The 20,864-nt window shown below is 39.0% G+C and overlaps 1 protein-coding gene across 1 annotated transcript in view; it reads left to right on the forward strand.

Moving 5' to 3' along the window:
* LOC130835726 (ATP-binding cassette sub-family C member 4-like) overlaps window positions 1-20,864 on the forward strand; it is a 192,771-nt gene that overhangs the window by 83,507 nt on the left and 88,400 nt on the right. Inside the window, exon 20 of the mRNA XM_057707518.1 lies at window positions 3,861-3,940. Coding sequence (XP_057563501.1) covers window positions 3,861-3,940 — 80 coding nt within the window. The remainder of the gene's footprint in view (window positions 1-3,860; window positions 3,941-20,864) is intronic.

A 20,864-nucleotide genomic window follows, 5' to 3' on the forward strand; every position in this document is an offset into this window, starting at 1 on the left:
CTCCCTCCTCCTCTTCCTGCTCTCCCCCTTCTCTCTCCCTCCCTTCCTTTTCTCCCCCTCCCTCATCCCTTTCAACCCTTTCTTCCTCCTCCCCCTTTTCCCCCACTCTTTCTCTTGCTCTCCCCTCCCTACTTTACCTTTTTACATAAGTAATACACAGTTACTGTACAAAAATAAGCACATACAGGAAAAATTAAAATGGTATGTAATACATTATAGACTTGTATCAGACTTGTTCGGATTGTTTTCTACTTCTGACTTGACAAATATGCCATATTCAACCATATTTGATGCACTTATTGGGTCCTGGGGATACATTCCTAGAAAGGGAATTTCTAGGTCAGGAGGGATGTGCTCTTAGAGTTGTTCATATGTATTGCTCAGTTGTTTCTAGAATCCTACCTGTGCAGTACAGGTGGGAGTGATGTGGATTTTCATTCTACATGTGTCCAAAATGGGATCTGGCCTTCAGAATTTACCATAATTGTTGGCTTTATGATTGACTATATTCTGTGCCGAATGGAGAATTGGTGATACCACTTTATTCCAAGGTAATCAGGTAACACCTGGGATATTGGTTTTATTCCTGGGCACAAGGCATTAACTGAGACTGTCCCTCTGAGTCTGGACAAGAGGCAGCAGCCGAGATAGGACACTGAGCCTTATGAGGGATCATTGAGACACCAAGGAGTAGTTGCTGGAAAGAATATGGTTTATTTCATTCAAGTATTTGAAAGGCTGTCATATCAAGAGAAATCAGATTCACTCTGTGTGGTTATCAGGACAGAATAAGCAGCAGAGCTTGGATGTTCCAGGAAGGGAAGATGCGGTTTCCTGTAAGGAAGCCCTGCCTCACAGAACAGTCTGAACCTGAATTGGGTTCCCCCTGTTCACGTGAGTCCCCCTTCCCTCTGCCTCCCTGGAGATACTCCAGCAGGGGCCCTGGGTCATTTGGGTGAAGACCATCCAGGTGGTCTCCATCTCCATCTTCTGTTCTTCATTGTTTTTTTTTCTCCTATACACTTTCCGCGTAGCCTTACTTCACACACATCCCTTCATGGCATGTGTGTGAAGGGAATTCATCATCAGGATTTCATTTGGAGACTTTTGAGAAAACTTTAATATTAACTACGAGGTCATGAACTTGAAATAATGTATCTGGTTACAATAGTCTATGCCAAAGCCTGATGAAATATTCGGGAAGTTCCATTTGCTCTCCTAATGTTTCTTAGTGCAATTAAGTAACTATTGAACTTTCTGATCTCATATTTTCTACTCAGCTCATGGGTGAGTAACAGTTTAGTTTTTTGACGTTCTTTGACATTCAGTTCAGTTTTTGTAGTCACTCTGTGGGGAGATGTTTTTTCTCATTGTTTTTATTTTCCTTGTATCTTACATTATGTCAACCCTGGGTCTCTCAGACCCTGTGCTTCCCACATCTGCTGAAAGGTAAAGGGGTGATTTTCTCCTACTGTTCATCTCTGAGTAGCCTTTTCATCTTAAAAAAATTCCAGTATTGCTTTCAACACTTTCTAAGACAAATCGTACTTGCAGTGTTTCTGAAGCCTGTCTATGTTAAAAAGTTGCATTTTTCCATCACATAAATCACCAGTATTTAAACTATGCCTTTAACATTTTTTGACATATATTTTCATTATTTTGATGTTGCTACTTTGAGAAGTTAAAAATATCTAGAGGGACCACAGAATCCATAAGAATATGTGGAAATATTGTCCATTTGATTTTAATGTTCCTAAAGCAGAACTGATTAAATAATAACCCATTCTATTGCCCCTCAAAATGTGATCTGGGAAATAGCAGAAAGGACATCAGCTGGCAGCTTGGAAGAAATGCAGACTCTCTAGCTCCCTCTAACACTCTTGAATCAGAATGAGCATTTTGACAAGTGGACCTTCCTGCAGTGCCTGGTAGACTTTCCCAGGTGACGTGATGCTGCAGAACCTGGGGGTCAGAGTCATCATCTCACCCTGGGGGTTGAGCACCTGTTAACTCACCTGACATCGTGACTGGGTTCTTATACCTTCATGAGCCCATTTAATCCTGAGAATCACCCTCTAAAGCAGGCATTCTTAGAGGCTCAGAAAATTTGTCACTGAGCCTCCAAAGGTGTCAGTAAAGGACAGATTCTGGTGTTTGTATTTCCTAAGCCTGAGACAGGAAGGTTGAGGCCCAGCCTGTAATGGCCTAGGCCTGGCCAAGAGCCAAAGCTTGCAGGTGCTCTACCTCCTGGCTTGGGCACATCCTGTGCTTCCAGTGAGCCAGGTGCCCTGTGGAGGACAGCAGAGCCAGCTCATCCCGGCAGCGGAAACTCAGCCCCCAGGCCCTGGTCATTCTCGGTCCAGTTGTGGCTTGGTGTGAAGGGCCTCGGGAGGAAGTCACCTCTGACAGAGGTCAGGAAGAGCAAGTACAGGTCCCACATCTCACCTACAGGCTGGCTTCCTGAAGCCTCAATTGTGAAAGAAGTTCAGTGGCCTAGATAACATATTTCTCAAGAGTTGCTATACCAAAATAGGCTCTGTGTGTGTATGTGTGTGTGTGTGTCTCTGTGTGTGTGTCTGTGTATGTGTAGCTTCAGTTTCTTTAAATTTAATCATAAGACTAGTGTTGACTGAAAAAAAAAATGTACAGCCTATAAGTTGACAGATATGTTGTATTCTGTGGACAAAACTGAGGACTTAAGCCAGGAGAAGGCATCTCAGATAACCCTGCGAGACTGCTCCGAAGAGGCAAGGGGCGGGGGGAGCCAGGATACATAGGAGTTTTTGCAACAAAGACCAGATAGTCAGAACATCAAAAGATTACTGTTAATAAAAGAAAACTGGACATCTCAAGTTAAGGAATTTAGGGCTTTTCTATGTATGGGAGGATGCGAGAGTCTGGGCTCACTGAAATCATGCCTTTGATGTGGATGTGCACCTCAGCTATCCGGGGCCAGTATCCTGCGTGTTTTCATCCTGAGTCTCCTCTGGGTGCACTGCTGCGGGGGTGGCTGCAGTGCCTGATGGCTGCAGCATCCTTTGTTTACTGATGGGGAGGTGGCACTTTTAATTCACACTAGATATTTGCTAGAAATTAGTTTTCATCTTCCAATCCTGCAATCTTTATGATATATTACTTTTGTGGCTTCTGAGAAGGGAAATAAAATCAATGATGATAAGTGATTTTTAGTCATTAAGTAATATTTCTGTTTTCCTGCCTACATCTTCCTTGTCTTCTTGGATGCTTAAGCATGGGTTTGTGTTTGTCACACCTGGTGTACCTCTGAAAATAACGACTTATTACCCTGGTAGTAAACTCACAACTTTGGAAATGGCGGAAATCCAAACTTTCCCAAAATGTGAGTTGCTTTGTACTATCTCGAGGGGAAAAAATTACAGAGCTTATAATTATGTTTAAAAATATCACTTAGCAAAATTAATTTTGATAAGTATAGCCAAATTAGTGTAATAATTAGGATTAACTTAAGTATTTTGCAACTGTTTATTTACTGACTTAGCACTTGGAATAAGTCTTAGATGGGACGGATCTAAAAGGAAGGAACATTCTCAAATCCACCAACCCTTCCCAAACTGCCACAAGATTTTCCCCCCCATTCTTTTAAAATTAAATCAGGGCTCAATTTCAAGTCCCCACCACTGCCATTTGGTGGTATTTTGTTTCTCTTTAGACATCGTCCTATTTTCTCTTTCTTTACCACTGACATCAGCTTATTTCATATGAATCTGTAATGTATTAAATACATATACTTTCAAAATATTGTTTTGGTTTGTTCATGAGTTGTTTCTTTCAAAGGGCCTGTCTGGGGGAAATGAGTGATTTCTCATATCCTGTTCTTGCAGGAAGAATTTTAAATCGTTTCTCCAAAGACATTGGGTGTATGGATGACTTGCTGCCCCTGACATTTCAAGATTTCATCCAGGTAATGTAACAGTCCTGTCAGAGTTCTCACAGGAAAAGCAAAATGCCTGTTTTTCACGGCCTTTTCACAAGGGCTCAGGGTGGGCCTTTCAGCCTCGCGATGTGTCATGTTATCTTAAGTAAAAGACCATGTTTATAGAAGAAAGGTGTGGTTGTGATTGGGAGGCTGAGTTAAGATGAGTAATACCTGGTGTAGGAGGGGCTACACAGTCACATCAAGGTTGGTTGGAAGCAGCGACATGCTTGGTGAGTGGCTCTCCCTCTGCCTTCCAGGGATCTGGCCTGGCTTCCCTTTACTGTGAGCACATTTCATAGCAGAGAAACAATCACCTCTCATGGAAACATAGCCTAGATTAACTAAATGATGCATTGTATTACCACAAAAGACTTGTATTTACTGCACCATTTTTTTTTGATAAGGCCAGATTTGGTTACTTACGAAGAAAGATTAGTAATAATAAAGTAAAAATAATACTTGATCAAGCACAGTAAAAAGTAGTTATTGATGATACAAGGCCTTTAAGTCAGCAGTTAGAGTATGGGATCAAAGTCAGCTTAGAATATGTCGTTTTTGTTTTTGTAGGCAATTTTTCTTTTCACGCGTTGATTGCTTTGTTTTAAGGTGTCTTTAAGACAGAAATATCCACAGAAATACCTTCTATCCAGCCTTTGTTTTGTCTGTGAACTTGAGGTTCTAAAGAATGATGTTGGTTTGTCTCAGCTCTCATCTCCTCATTCAGTATTGTTGCTCATGTGGGATGTTTTTTTCTGTTATTTAATTCAGTCTGCTTTTCAGTGTTTCAGGCTCTGGTGATTTGCAAGTGTTTATTTGGGAAATGAAATGCATTTATCCAAAGCTGCACAGAGAAATGCAGCAATGAATATCTGCAAACAACGAAGCCTGTGGGCAGTGAGAAGTAAGCTGAGACTCAGAGGCAGAGGACTTTACTGCTAACCTGTCTGATTTTTTTTTTTTCCTTTTTGGCAAAGTTATTTTATGAGTGTGTCCTGCTGGGTTTAGCTAGTTATGTATCCCCAGAAGCAATCTTTCCCTAAAAACAGTCACATTTTGAGAGTGATTGTTAATTACTTTGAAAAGATTTTGTGAAAAGATCTGTTACATTGCTACTACAAGCTAGGGCAAGGCTGGGTTTCCAATGCTGTCTGGCTTACTGTGTGCTTAGCACATGGTTAGTTAGCCGTCATGATCAGAATCCATCACATATTTTTGCATGACATATAGAGGGACAGGGAGCGATGCTACCTGATTTCAGTATAAAACATTCTCATTAGTGTGAGGAGAGAAAATTTGGTCTAGCTGATTTCTAGTCCCAGCTCTGCCACTTTTAGTTCAGTTGTCTTGAAGTTTTGAGTTCTCCAGGTGGAGGCGTCCAGCAGGTAATTTGAAGCAAGAGTCTGGTGTTTGAGAGAGAGACCTGGGATGCGTGTGGTGCCTGTGTGTTCCTCACTGAGCAGGCAGTTGTTGAGTCTGTGAAGATGCATAAGATGGCCCAGAGAGAGGGAAGCATTTTTAGGGACCAAGATCAGAAGCTTATGGAAGCCTTTATATTCAAAGAGAAATCAGAGAGAGAAGGGAAGCAGAGAAGACACACAATGAACAGCAAGGAAGAGAGGAGGAAATAGGTTGGGGAACTGAGGAAGGACAGGTCTGTTCAGTGCAGAGAAGGTAAGTCCATGGAAAGCTGTTAGTCGATTTGGAATCAGGAGGCGTCTGGTGACCCCAGGAGCAGGTTTCAGGTGGGAGGAGACCAGGTTGCAAATGGAAGAGGTGTAGAAAAAGCTAAGCTGAAGGTAGGCTACTCTTGGAAGGACTATAAAAGGAGAGAGACCCATCTGGATTGTAGGGTCTGAGGAGGTGTTGCTGGTTGTTTGGGTTTTTAGTGTGTGTGTTGGGGTTGTGTGTGGTGGTGTGTGGTATTTCCCTCTCTCCCTCCTTCCCCTCAACAAACAGGGAGTAGGGTTGAGGCCCTGAGGTACAGGGTGAGTCAGGCACAAAGCCCTCCCCTCACGGGTCTCTTCCAGCCCACAAGGGGAGGGAGACATCCAGAGATTAATCTCTTGCTGCCCTTGGAATCCTAATTGTGCGAGCACCTTGGAGGAAGTCCTGGAAGACAAACTGGACGTGGGGGCTGGAGGCAGTTAGGGAGCCTGGTCCAGGAGGTGGGCAGAACTTCTAGGAAGTGACCTTTGATTCTGGATGAGAGAAAAAGGCCCCTGTGGATGGTGGGGCAGGAGGTGCTGCCGGAAGCCGAGTTCCCATGTGGGAACCAGTCTTTTCTCTCTCACCAGCTGAGAGTGGGGTTGGGAAGGGGCTTGAAGGGGATTGTTCAGTTTTGTTTTAAAGGATGAACTTAGTGCCAAGTGTGTTCAAACTCATTTTTGATTATTCTATTCATCCTTGGTGTATTTTATAAATCTTGAAAAGTACATCATTATTTTTATTTTTATTACTTCTAAAGGGTTTATTCCATATACTTTCCCTCATCTAATTCCTTCTCATTCCTTTAAATGAAATCTCAGATAATTTATTTAATATTTTGCAGTAGTGATGCCAGGTATGGCTGATGGAAACTCTGAATTCTGAGCAGTTGTCCACACAGCAGGACAGTTCATCCCCTCAGGTGACGTCATTCAGAGACCACATCCCAGCAGAGGGGTGATCACGAGTTTGTATCCCAACCAGCAACACCTCCTCAGATGCTACACTCCAGATGGGCCTCTCTCCTTTTATACTCCTTCCAGGAGTAGCCTGCCTTCACCTCAGCTTCCTCTTATAACTAGCAGATATGTTGCCTGTCCAGTCGCATTATAGATGCTGGCCAGATTGGAGCTGTTAGTGATTCCAAAGGAAGAAGGAAAGCAGCATAAAAAAAAAAAAATTATGTAGTGTGATTCCACCTGATAATCATTTATGGTGTCAATAACTTTAAAGTGGGGTGGAGTGGGGAAGCCCACAGTCTCCCTTTCCAAGCTTGAGTCTTAGCTCTCCCTCTTCCTGTCTCTGCCCCACAGAGCCACCCTCTCCTTTTCTGTAAAATAGAGAAGGTTTTTTGGGAAGGCAAAATGAAGTCATTTTAATAAAATTCTTAGTATAACATCTAAGTGCATGCTAAGCACTAAATAATGGGGAGTTATTTTTAAAATATCACATGTATTTTTAAGTAGGAGAGATAGTCTGATAATGGCATTATGTTAAAATTATTGCCACAGACAATTTCCAGGCTCATAAGTATTGCGTCATGAGTTTGCATCACAGAGATTCTAAGTTTTGTAATCCTTAAAGATTTTAATGGACACTTTCCCATATAGACTCACAGAATAAAAATCAATTGCTTTCAAAATAGACCATTGAGGACTAAATATTTCAAATTAATGTAATTTTCATATAGTTTGCCGAAGTCCCAGGTAACATTGAGTAAGGAGTCTCAATTGTCTACAATTCTTGTCATTAAAATCATCACTTCCAAGAAGTCTTCCTACTGATAAAACAAGTAAAAATGAAGGTAAGATGCGAAAGTTGGATTTAGACATTTCATTTTTGTTTAAAAAAGTTTGGGACTGCTCTGAGCATGTGAACTTGCACACAGCTGCCCTCAGCAAAATGCAGTAATTTATTGAGGAAAACTGAATTGCAAAACCTTTCTTCCCCACACACCCCTCATTCAGAAAAAAGAAAAAAAAAATCAACAGCTTAAATAACTGACTTTTCATCTCTTTTCCTGGACACAAAGCACTAATCCTGAGGCTCCTGAGCCACCAGTGCCGGCAGTGGTGGGGACCACCCTGAAACGTGCCCTTCCCTCCTCACCACACACAACACGTTGACTGCACTTTATGAGCTGAAAATGCCCAAGAAAAAGAAAATACCAAGGAGGTGTCTTTAGTCATTTCTTTCCAGAGCAGGGAGCACAATAGCTGATGCATCTGGATGTTGAGAACACAGCAAGCCTGAGACCAGGGCATAATAGGTTGGGTCACTTGCTTTTATAGAAGCAAAGAGTGGAACTGCCTTTCCTTGTCTCAGTACCACTGACCCCTGCATTTCATTGTGTAGAGATGGCAGGGAAAGTGTGTAGAAAGCATGCAGCCCCTTTCACTGAACAATGACTTTGTCATCTTGAGATTTCTGTGGTGTGTTCACCCTTCCCCCACCCTCTCACTCAAATCCCCACTGGTGATATTTATTTTTAATATATATTTAGTACTAGTCCTTTGTGAAAATTTTCTTCACAGAGTTGGTGGCTTCCCTTTTTATATCCTTAATGGAGATCAAGTTTTAATTTTGATGATATCTAACATTTACTCTTTTTTTCTCTTATAGTCCATGTTTTTGTATCCTAAGAAATCTTTGCATAGCCTTAGGAGTTGGAGATACTTTCCTATTGTTCTGCCTTTTTAGAAATTGATGCAACTTGTATTTAGTTTTGTGTATGGAAGAATAGTTAGTGGTTGAGGTTTATTTTTTTCTGGTTATTCTAGTCGCATTTGTTAAACACTTTTATACACTAAATTGGCACCTTGGTTAAAAATCATTTGACTGTATATGAGGAAGTCTGTGTCTCTATCTTTATTTTGTTCCATCGATCTGTTTAGTCTTATAGCAATACTACAGTCTTGGTTATTGTGCATTTTAGAAAGACTTGAAATCCAGTAGTTTGTCCTCTTAACTTTGTACTTCTTTGTCAAGGTTGCTTCGATCATTGTAGATTTTTCACTTTTCTGTGAGAATTTTAGGAGCCTTTCAATTTGTTTTTTAATAAAACCCTGCTAGAATTTTATTAATTTCCTTTTAGCTGTAGATTATTTGAAGAGTCTGTCTTAACAATGTTGAACCTGGAATTATGAATATGGTATTACTCTCCACTTATTTAGGTCTTCTTTAATTTTAGAAATGTTTTGTAATTTTTAGTCTAGACATCTTACACTTCTTTGGTTAAATTTATTCCTCAATATTTAATATTTTTTCTTTGTATTATTGGATTGTTTTTAATACCATTTTCAACTATTTGTTGCTAGTAAATAGAAATAGTTGATTTATTTGTGACTTCACTTTGCATTTCCTAGAGTTGGTGGTGGTGTTTTTTTAAATTCTGTAGGATTTTGTACATATACAATCATGTCCGCTGTAAATAATGACAGTTTTACTTATTCATTTCCAATATTTATGACTTTTATTTCCCTTTCTTGACATCTTGTTGTGGCTAGAGCTTCCAGTACAGTGTTGAATAGAAGTGATGAGATAAGACCTTCTTGTACTCCTAGGACAAAATCTTTCAATTTTTTTTTTAATAAGAATGATATTAACTGTGATTTTTTTTAGGTAGATATCTGTTACCAGATTGAAAACATTTTAATTGCTCAATTACCAAGAATTTTGCATTTTGTTTTCTTAAAAAATCAAGAATAGATGTTGAATTTGAACAACTATTTTTTTCTACATCTCTTCAGATAATCATATGATTATTCACCTTTACTCTTTTAATGTGAATTATAGTGATTGGTATTTGAAGGTTAAACTTAGATTCCTGGAATAAAGTCCACTTGGTCATGATGTAGCATCTTTTTTTTAATGTATTATTATGTAGTTTGTTAATATTTTGTCAAGAATTTTTGTATCTGTTGTTCATGAAGGATATTGGTCTGTAATTTGCTTTTCTTGATATATTTTTCAGCTTTTGTTATCCGAATTACGCAGACCTCATACAAAGACATGAGAAATGTTTGCCTTATGTGATGGTCAGTTTTATATGTTCACTTGGCCAAACTACATTCCCCAGTCATTCAGTCAAAAATAATTTAGGTGTTGCTGTATAGGTATTTTGCAGATGTGATTAAAATCAATTTTCAGTTGACTTTAAGTATAGAAGATTATCCTCAACAGTCTCGGTGGGCAGTTGAAAGGCCTTAAGAGCTAAGGCTTCCCCGAACAGGAAGAGATTCTGCCTGTGGGTCACAGCATCAACTCCTGCCCAGTAGTTTCAGCCTGTCCTTTCTAACAGCAAGTCCTGTGGATTTGGAACTTGCCGAGGCAAGTGTGATTGTGGAGTGTTATCTTTTTTATATTGTTAGATTCAGCTTATTGTTGTTTAATGTTGCCAAGACAGTTTGGTTTGTAAATTTTCTTTTAATGTCTTTGTCTAGTTTTTAAGGCATGGTAGTGCAGGACTCAAATTCCCTGGAGAGTCTGGTAAAACTTTTTTGCACAATATATCTCTGAAGCCCGCTGGGCTTAAAGTCTTTCCTGTTGGAAGTCTTATAATTATAGATTCAAATTCTTAAATCAGTATGGAATTATTCAGATTATTTTATGTCAGTCTTTTTATGTCATTTTTGAAGAAATGTAGACTTTGCATTAAAATATTTAAATTTATCAGCACAATGTTTATTATATCCTCTGTGTAATGTCTGTGGTATCTCTTGTGTTAAGCTTTTTTAATTCATGTTAATGGTGATTTTCTCCTCTCTCTCTGTTTTTTTTTATTCTCTATATTTCATTGGTGCTTTGAAGGAGCCAAGCTCTGTGTTTGTTACTTTTTCTGCTTAGAAGTTAGTTTTCTATTTTCATTCATGCCTACTTTTTTTTTATTTCCATTCTTTTACATACTTTATTTTAATATATATTTTTTAAGATGGATTTTAAAACCCTTGACTTTTAGCCTTTTTTTTTTTCGTTAGACTTCATTTTTTCTTACAGCATTTTTCACTTCACAACAAACTGAGGAAAATACAGAGATTTCCCATGTATGCTCTGTAGTCTTTAAAGCTATAAGTTTACCTGTAAGCATAGCTTTAGTTTGCAGCTCACAAATTTTAATACTAATAGATTTTCATTTTGTTTTATGTCAAAATAATTTCTAATTTTACTGTAATTTTCAACTAGATGATATTTTCAAGTGTATTATTGAACTTGCAAACATTTAATGATTTTCTAGTTACCTGTTTCTTATTGATTTCTTATTAAATCCACTTAGGTTAGCATATGTTCTGTACAATTTCTGTCCTTGGAAGTTTGTTGATACTTGCTTTAGAATAACATATATGTAATTAAAAAGACTGTATCGTAGTTATTATGGCAGTTTGTGTATTTATTAATTAGGCCAAATTGTTAATTATGTTTTCAGAATCTTCTATATGCCTATTGATTTTTTTTTAAGTTCTTTATTGGAATATAATTGCTTTACACTGTTGCCAATTTTTGAGGTAAACCAAAGTGAATCAGCTGTATTTATACATATATCCCCATATACCCTCCCTCCCACGAATCCTTCCCACCTTCCCTATCCTGCCCTCTAAGTCATCACCCATCATTGAGTTTATCTCCCTATGTTATGCAGGAACTTCCCACTAGCTATTTATTTTACATTTGGTAGCATATATATGTCAGTGCTACTCTCTCACTTCGTCCCAGCTTCCCCTTTGCCACCACCGCCCAGCTCGGTCTCCTCAAGTCCATTCTCTACATCTGCATCTTTATTCTTGCCCTGTCATTGGGGTCATCAGTACCATTTTCTTTAGATTCCATATATATGAGTTAGCAAATGGTATTTGTTTTTCTCTTTCTAGCTTACTTAGCTCTGTATGACAGACTCTAGGTCTATCCACTTCATTACAAATAACTCAATTTCATTCCTTTTTATGGCTGAGAAATATTCCATTGTATATATGTGCCACATCTTCTTTATCCATTCATCTGTTGATGGGCATTTGGGTTGCTTCCACATGCTGGCTATTATAAATAGTGCTGCAGTGAACATTATGGTACATGTTTATTTTTGGATTATGGCTTTCTCAGGGTATATGCCCAGTAGTGGGATTGCTGGGTCATTTGGTAGTTCTATTTTTATTTTTTTAAGGAACCTCCAAACAGTTTTCCATAGTGGCTGTACCAACTTACATTCCCACCAACAGTGCAGGAGGGTTCCCCTTTTTCCACACCGTCTCCAGGATTTACTGTTTGTAGATTTTTTTGATGATGGCCATTCTGACTGGTGTGAGGTGATACCTCATTGTGGCTTTGACTTGCATTTCTCTAAATGATTAGTGATGTTGAGCATGTTTTCATGTGTTTGTTAGCCATCTGCATGTCTTCTTTGGAGAAATGTCTATTTAGGTCTTCTGCCCATTTGTGAATTGAGTTATTTGCTTTTTTTGGTATTCAGCTGCATGAGCTGCTTCTGTATTTTGGAGATTAATCCTTTGTCCATTGCTTAATTGGCAAATATTTTCTCCCATTCTGAGTGTTATCTTCTTGTCTTGCTTATGGTTTCTTTTGCTGTGCAAAAGCTTTTACATTTCTTTAGGTCCCATTTGTTTATTTTTGATGTTATTTCCATTATTCTAGGTTGAGGGTCAAAAAGGATTTTGCTTTGATTTATGTGATAGAGTGTTCTGCCTATGTTTTCCTCTAAGAGTTTTATAGTGTCTGGCCTTATGTTTAGGTCTTTAATCCATTTTGAGTTTATTTTTGTGTATGGTGTTAGGAAGTATTCTAATTTCATTCTTTTACATGTAGCTGTCCAATTTTCCCAGCACCACATATTGAAGAGGCTGTCATTTTTCCATTGTATGTTCTTGCCTCCTTTATCAAAGATAAGGTGCCCATATGTTCGTGGGTTTATCTCTGGGCTCTCTATTGTGTTCCATTGATCTCTTTCTGTTTATGTGCCGGTACCATACTGTCTTGATCACTGTAGCCTTGTAGTATAGTTTGAAGTCAGGGAGCCTGATTCCTCCAGCTCCGTCTTTCCTTCTCAAAATTGCTTTGGCTATTTGGCATCTTTTGCATTTCCATACAAATCATAAAATTTCTTGTTCTAGTTCTGTGAAAAATGCCATTGGTAATTTGATAGGGATTGCTTTGAATCTGTAAGTTGCTTTGGGTAGAATAGTCATTTTCACAATGTTGATTCTTCCAATGAAGAACATGGTATGTGTCTCCATTTGTACATATCATCTTTGATTTCTTTCTCATCATTGTCTTATACTTTTCTGCGTACAGGTCTTTTGCCTCCTTATGCAGGTGTATTCCTAGGTATTTTTTTCTTTTTGTTGCAATGGTCAATGGGATAGTTTCCTTAATTTCTCTTTCTGCTGTTTCGTTGTTAGTGTATAGGAATGCAAGAGATTTCTGTGCATTAATTTTGTATCCTGCTATTTTACTAAATTCATCGATTAGTGCTAGCAATTTTCTGGTAGAATCTTTAGGGTATTCTATGTATAATATCATGTCATCTGCAAAGAGTGACAATTTTACTTCTTCTTTTCCAATTTGCATTCCTTTTATTTCATTTTCTTCTCTGACTGCTGTGGCTAACACTTCCAAAACTATGTTGAATAATAGTGGTGAGAGTGGGCACCCTCATGTTGTTCCTGTTCTTAGAGGGAATGCTTTCAGTTTTTCACCATTTAGAATGATGTTGGCTGTTGATTTGTCATATATGGCTTTTATCATGTTGAGGTAACTTCCTTCTATGCTGACTTTATGAAGATTTTTTATCATAAATGGATGCAGAACTTTGTCAAGAGTTTCTTCTGCATCTATTGAGATGATCATATGGTTTTTATCCTTGAGTTTGTTAATATGATGTATCACATTGATTGATTTGCATATATTGAAGAATGCTTGCATTCCAGGGATAAACCCCACTTGATCATGGTGTATGATCTTTTTAATGTGCTGTTGGATTCTGTTCGCTTGTATTTTGTTGAGGACTTTTGCATCTATATTCATCAGTGTTATAGGCCTATAATTTTCTTTTTTTGTGACATCTTTTTCTGGTTTTGGTATCAGGATGATGGTGGCCTTGTAGAATGAGTTTGGGAGTATACTTCCTTCTGCTCTATTTTGGAAGTGTTTGAGAAGGATAGGTGTTAGCTCTTCTGTAAATGTTTGATAGAATTCACCTGTGAATCAATCTGACCCTGGGCTTTTGCATGTTGGGAGATTTTTAACCACAGTCTCAATTTCCATACTTGTGATTTGTCTGTTCATATGTTCTATTTCTTCCTGGTTCAGTCTTGGAAGATTGTACTTTTCTAAGAGTTTATCCATTTCTTCCAGGTTATCCAATTGATTGGCATATAGTTGCTTGTAGTAGTCTCTCATGATCTTTTGTATTTCTGTGGTGTCCGTTGTTACTTCTCCTTTTTCATTTCAAATTCTGTTGATTTGAGTCTTCTCCCTTTTTTCCTGATGTGTATGGCTAATGGTTTCTCAATTTTATTTATTTTCTTAAAGAACCAGCTTTTAGGTTTATTGATATTTGCTATTGTTTCCTTCTTTTCCCTTTCATTTATTTCTGATGTGATCTTTATGATTTCTTTCCTTCTGCTCACTTTGAGTTTTTTGTTTTTCTTTCTCTAATTGTTTTAGGTGTAAGGTTAGGTTGTTTATTTGAAATTTTTGTTATTTCTTGAGGTACGATTGTATTGCTATAAACTTCCCTCTTAGAACTGGTTTTGTTGTATCCCATAGGTTTTGGGTCATTGTGTTTTCACTGTCATTTGTTTCTAGGTATTTTTTGATTTCCTCTTTGATTTCTGCAGTGACTTTTTGGTTGTTTGATAGCGTATTGTTTAGCCTCCATGTGTTTTAGTTTTTTACAGTTTTTTTCCTGTAATTGATACCTAGACTCATGGCGTTGTGGTCGGAGAAGACAATTGATATGATTTCAGTTTTCTTCAATTTACTGAGACTTGGTTTATGCCCCAAGATGTGGCCTATCCTGGAGAATGTTCCATTTGCACTTGAGAAGAAAGTGTATCCTGTAGTTTTTGGATGGACTGTCCTATAAATATCCATTAAGTCAAGATGGTCTAATATCTCATTTACAGCTCATGTTTCCTTATTTATTTTCTGTTTGGATGATCTGTCCATTGGGGTAAGTGGAGTGTTAAAGTCTCCTACTGTTATTGTGTTACTGTTGATTCCCCCTTTTATGGCTGTTAGCATTTGCCTTCTGTATTGAGGTGCTCCTGCGTTGGGTGCATAGATATTTACAATTGTTATATGTTCTTCTTGGATGGATCCCTTGATCATTATGTAGTGTCCTTCCTTGTCTCTTTTAATAGTCTTTACTTTAAAGTCTAATGTGTCTGATATGAGTATTCCTACTCCAGCTTTCTTTGGACTTCCATTTGCATGGAATATCTTTTTCTATCCCCTTACTTTCAGTCTGTATGTGTCCCTAGGTCTGAAGTGGGTTTCTTGTGGACAGCATATATAAGGGTCTTATTTTTGTATCCATTCAGCCAATCTGTGTCTTTTGGTTGGAGCATTTAATCCATTTCTATTTAAGGTAATTATTGATATGTATGTTTTTATTACCATTTTCTTAATTATTTTGGCTGTGTTTTTGTAGGTCTTTTCCTTCTCTTGTGTTTACTGCCTAGAGGAATTCCTTTAGCAATTGTTGTAAGGTTGGTTTGGTGCTGCTGTACTCTATAAACTTTTGCTTGTCTTTAGAACTTTTGATTTCTCCATCAGATCTGAATGAGATTTTTGCTGGCTAGAGTATTCTTGGTTGTATGTTTTTCTCTTTCAAGGCTTTAATTATCTCATACCACTCCCTGGCCTGCAGAGTGTCTGCAGACAGATCAGCTGTTATCCTTATGGGCTTTCCCTTATATGTTATTTGTTGCTTTTCTCTTACTGCTTTTAATATTTCTTCTTTAAGTTTAATTTTTGTTAGTTTGATTAATATGTGCCTCGGTGTGTTTCTCCTTGGATTTATTCTGTATGGGACTCTCTGCACTTCTTGGACTTGCTTTACTATTTCCTTTCCCATGTGGGGGAGGTTTTCCACCATAATTTCCTCAAATATTTTCTCAGACTCTTTCTTTTATTCTTCTTCTTCTGGGACGCCTATGATTCGAATGTTGGTACACTTAATATTATCCCCGAGGTCTCTGAGACTGTCTTCCATTCTTTTTATTCATTTTTCTTTTTCTTGCTGTGTGGCAGTTATTTTCCCCCATTCTATCTTCCAACTCACTTACTCATTCTTCTGCCTCAGTTATTGTGCTGTTTATACCATATAGAGTATTGTCAATTTCATTTATTTGTTGTTCATTACTGTTTTTTTGCTCTTTAGTTCTTCTAGGTCCTTATTAAATGTTTCTTGTATTTTTTCTGTTTTGCTGTCAAGATTTTGGATCATCTTTACTATCATTACTCTGAATTCTTTTTCAGGCAATTTTCCTATTTCTTCTTCATTTATTTGGTCATGTGGGGTTTTATCTTATTCCTTTGCCTGCAAGGTGTTTCTTTATTTTCTCATTTTATCTAATTTATCATATTTGCTGTCTCCTTTCCCTATGCTGCCTAGTACAAATTCCTCTTATCTCTGTTCTGTTTGGCTTGAGGTGTCAAGCACTGGAGCTTGCTGGCCTTTGGTTGGATTTGGAGCTTGGTGTTGTGAATGAGAATTCTGGGGGAGCAATTGCTGATTAATATTCCATGGAGTCAGGAGTTCTCTGAGGGTCCAATGTCCTGGACTCTGCTCTGCTGTCTCAGAGGTCCAGGTTTGACCCCTAGCCTGGTCACCAACACCCTGGCAGCTCCACGGCATGGAGAAAAAGGAGGTAGAAGGAGAGCAAAGAAAACAGGGAAGAAGAAAGGGAAGAAGGGGAAAGGACAGACAGATCCCCAAGACTGGTGGTAAAAGCAACTCTAATCAGTCAAAATTACACAAGGAGATGTGCACACTTGCACTTGCAGAAAGAGAAGAGGAAAAGAAACCAAAGAGAAGAGAAAAAGAGAGAGCAAAGAAAAGAAAGAAAAGAGTACCCATACCAATTACAAGCACATCTACCTACGAATATATACAGTAAAAATTTAACTAACAAATATCTAAAACCAGAAACAAAATAAGCATACCAAGAAATCCTCCAATATTTCTAGCTATGGCTCTGCCCCTGCTGTGGAGAGGACTGTGGAGAGCTCAGACTGTGATCTGGTATTACTCCTGTGTGTATTTGTCCCCACAGTCCCCAGTTGTCCCCTATGTCTACAGTCTCTATTGTAGAAACACTCATCTATTCAGGTGATCCACACATGCAGGTTCTTTCAAGCCTATTGTGGGCATTAAATCTTCTCCTCCTGTGGCTGTTTGTCTTTCTCTTCCTTGGTCCTGCAGTCCTCAAGGATCAATTTTGGTTTTGGTCCCTACTTTGTGTGTGGGTTGCTCTCAGGAGTCAGTTCCCTGCCCAGGCAAGGGGGGGCAAAAGAGTGTGATTGGAGCTCACTTGCAACTTCAGGTCAGGGGTGGGGAGGGATATGGAAGTCTAATTGAAATCTGCGGAGTGCTTGCAGCCGCAGAGGTCAGTGTGAGCTTGAGGTGTGCTGTGCATTCTCCCAGGGAAGTTGGTCCTGATCGCGGGACCCTTAGTGTTGGTGGGCTTCCCCTGCTGCCAGGAAGGTGTGGCCAATAATTTGCCTTACACACAGGACCCTTGGCAGCTGTGGGTGAGTGGGCTGCGGGGTGGGCAAGCAGGGCAGCGGGCAGGTGGGCAGGCATTCGGCGGGACCCAGCAGGGGGGTGGGCTGGTGGGCTTTTCGATCCAGCAGCTGCTGGTTGGGGACACGGGGTGGGAGGCCGGCTTTTCTATCCAGCATCTGCAGGTTGCACCACTTACCAGCCTGTGAGTTCTTGGAGAGGGAAGCTCCTCCCTAGCACTCTGAAACAAAAGTCCTCTGCCTCTCCGTCTGGCCCAGGATTTTCCCCAGACTCCCTGCTAGCTCACTGGCACACCCGTCCCCAAGGCTGTTCTCATGCAGCCAGTCCCCAGCTCTCTCCCTGGTATCTGTTCTCCAAAGCCCAAGCCTGGGCTCCCAACCCCCACTGCCGCCACAGGTGAGCAGATTAGCTTCTGTGGCTGGGGCATGCTCCCTCACTCCTCCTTGTGGGGATCTCTCCACTATGCCCTCAGCAGAACTGCCATTGCTGTCTCTTCTGGGGGCTCCAAGGCTCCCCTGTGCTTCCCCGCCAGTGAGGGGGCTCCCCCGTTTGTGGGAGCCTTCCCCCCTTCACAGCTGCCTCCCAGAGGGGCTGGTCTCTTCAGAATTCTTTGTCTCTCTTTTTCCCTTCTTTCCTTTGCGCTACCTGATTACATGGAAATTCTCTTGCCTTTTTGGCGGTCTGAGGTCTCCTGCCGGCATTCAGAATGTGTTCTGCAGGAGCCACTCCCCAAGTAGATGTATTTTTGATGTATTTGTGTGGAAGAAGGTGATTGCCACATCCTGCTCCTCTTCCATCATTTTTCCAGTTCTCCTCCTATTGTTTTTTTATCTGCTTGTTCTATCAGTTATTGAGGTGAGTTTAAATCTCCTACTATGAAAATAGCATTGTCTATTTTTCCTGAGTTCTGTCAGATTATCTTTATACATTTTGTAGCTATGTTATTAGGGTTATATAAATTTAAATTTAAGAAATATCTTCTAGATAAATTGACCCTTTATTCTTATGAAATGTTTTCCTTGATTTCTAAGAATCCTTCTAACTTCATGTTTATAATAGTGCAGATAGATACTTTACATTTTTTTTAAGAACTTTTATTGAGATACAGTTAACATACATTAAACTGCATATATTTAGAGTGTACTATTTGGTATCCCAATCTCCCATTTCATTCCCCCCCAACCCTCCCCGCTTTCCCCACTTGCTGTCCATATGTCTGTTCTCTACATCTGCGTCTCTATTTCTGCCTTGCAAACCAGTTGATTTGTACCATTTTTCTATATTCCACATATATGTGTTAATATACAATATTTGTTTTTCTCTTTCTGACTCACTTCACTCTGTATGACAGTCTCTAGGTCCATCCATGTCTCTACAAATGTCCCAATTTCGTTCCTTTTTACAGCTGAGTAATATTCCATTGTATATATGTACCACATCTTTTTTATCCATTCATCTGTTGATGGACATTTAGGTTGCTTGCATGTCCTGCCTATTGTAAATAGTGCTGCAGTGAACATTGGAGTGCATGTGTCTTTTTGAATTATGGTGTTCTCTGGGTATATGAATTATGGGATTGCTGGGTCATATGGTAACTCTATTTTTAGTTTTGCAGGGAACCTCCATACTGTTCTCCATAGTGGCTGTATCAATTTACATTCCCACCAACAGTGCAAGAGCATTCCCTTTGCTCCACACCCTCTCCAGCATTTACTGTTTGTAGATTTCCTGAAGATGCCCATTCTAACCAGTGTGAGGTGATACCTCATTGTACTTTTGATTTGCATTTCTCTAATAATTAGTGATGTTGAGCATCTTTTCATGTGCCTTTTGGCCATCCGTATGTCTTCTTTGGAGAAATGCCTATTTAGGTCTTCTGCCCATTTTTTGATGGGGTTGTTTGTTTTTTTGATATTGAGCTAGATGAACTGTTTATATATTTTAGAGATTAACCCTTTGTTGATTCGTTTGCAAATATTTTCTCCCATTCTGAGGATTGTCTTTTCGTCTTGTTTATAGTTTCCTTTGCTGTGCAGAAGCTTTGAAGTTTCATTAGGTCCCACTTATTTATTTTTGTTTTTATTTACATTACTCTAGGGGGTGGATCAAAATAGATCTTGCTGTTATTTACATTGAAGAGTGTTCTTCTTATGTTTTCCTCTAGGAGTTTTATAGTGTCTGGCCTTACATTTAGATCTTTAATCCATTTTCAGTTTATTTTTGTGTATGGTGTTAGGGAGTGTTCTAATTTCACTCTTTTACATGTAGCTGACCAATTTTCCCAGCACCACTTATTGAAGTGGCTGCCTTTTTCCATTGTATTTCCTTGCCTCCTTTGTCATATATTAATTGACCGTAGTTTATCTCTGGGCTTTCTATCCTATTCCATTCATCTATATTTCTGTTTTTGTGCCACTACCATACTGTCTTGATCACTGTAGCCTTGTAGTATAGCCTGAAGTCAGGAAGCCTGATTCCACCAACTCTGTCTTTCCTTCTCAAGATTGCTTTGGCTATTCGGGGTCTTTTGCGTTTCCATACAAGTCGTAAAATTTCTTTTTCTAGTTCTGTGAAAAATGCCATTGGTAATTTGATAGGGATTGCATTGAATCTGTAAATTGCTTTGGGTAGAATAGTCATTTTCACAATGTTGATTCTTCCAATCCAAGAACATGGTATGTCCCTCCATCTGTTTGTGTCGCCTTGATTTCTCTCATTAATGTCTTTTAGTTTTCTGAGTATAGGTTTTTTACCTCCTTGGTTAGATTTATTCCTAGGCATTTGATTCTTTTTGTTGCAATGGTGAATGGGATTGTTTCCTTAATTTCTCTTTCTGATCTTTCATTGTTGGTGTATAGAAATGCAAGAGATTTCTGTGTGTTAATTTTGTATTCTGTAACTTTACCAAATTCATTGATTAGCTGAAGTAGTTTTCTGGTGGCATCTTTAGGATTTTCTATGTATAGTAGCATGTCATCTGCAAACAATGACAGTTTTACTTCTTATTTTCCAATTTGGATTCCTTTCATTTCTTTTTCTTCTCTGATTGCTGTGGCAAGGACTTCCGAAACTATGTTGAACAGTAGTGGCAAGAGTGGACATCCTTGTCTTGTTCCTGATCTTAAGGGGAATGCTTCCAGTTTTTCACCATTGAGAATGATGTTTGCTGTGGATTTGTCATACATGGCCTTTATTATGTTGAGGTGGGTTCCGTCTATGCACACCTTCTGGAGAGTTTTTATCATAAATGGGTGTTGTCAGTTTGCAAGGCGGAAATAGAGACACAGATGTAGAGAACAAACTTATGGACACCAAGTGTGAAAGTGGGGAGGGTTGGGGGGAATGAACTGGGAGATTGGGATACCAAATTGTAGGCTCTAAATATATGCAGTTTATTGTAAAAAAATAATAATAATAAAAAATAAATGGGCGTTGAATTTTGTGAAA

The sequence above is a fragment of the Hippopotamus amphibius genome, chromosome 14 (genome assembly GCF_030028045.1).
Source record: "Hippopotamus amphibius kiboko isolate mHipAmp2 chromosome 14, mHipAmp2.hap2, whole genome shotgun sequence".
Lineage (NCBI taxonomy): Eukaryota > Metazoa > Chordata > Mammalia > Artiodactyla > Hippopotamidae > Hippopotamus > Hippopotamus amphibius.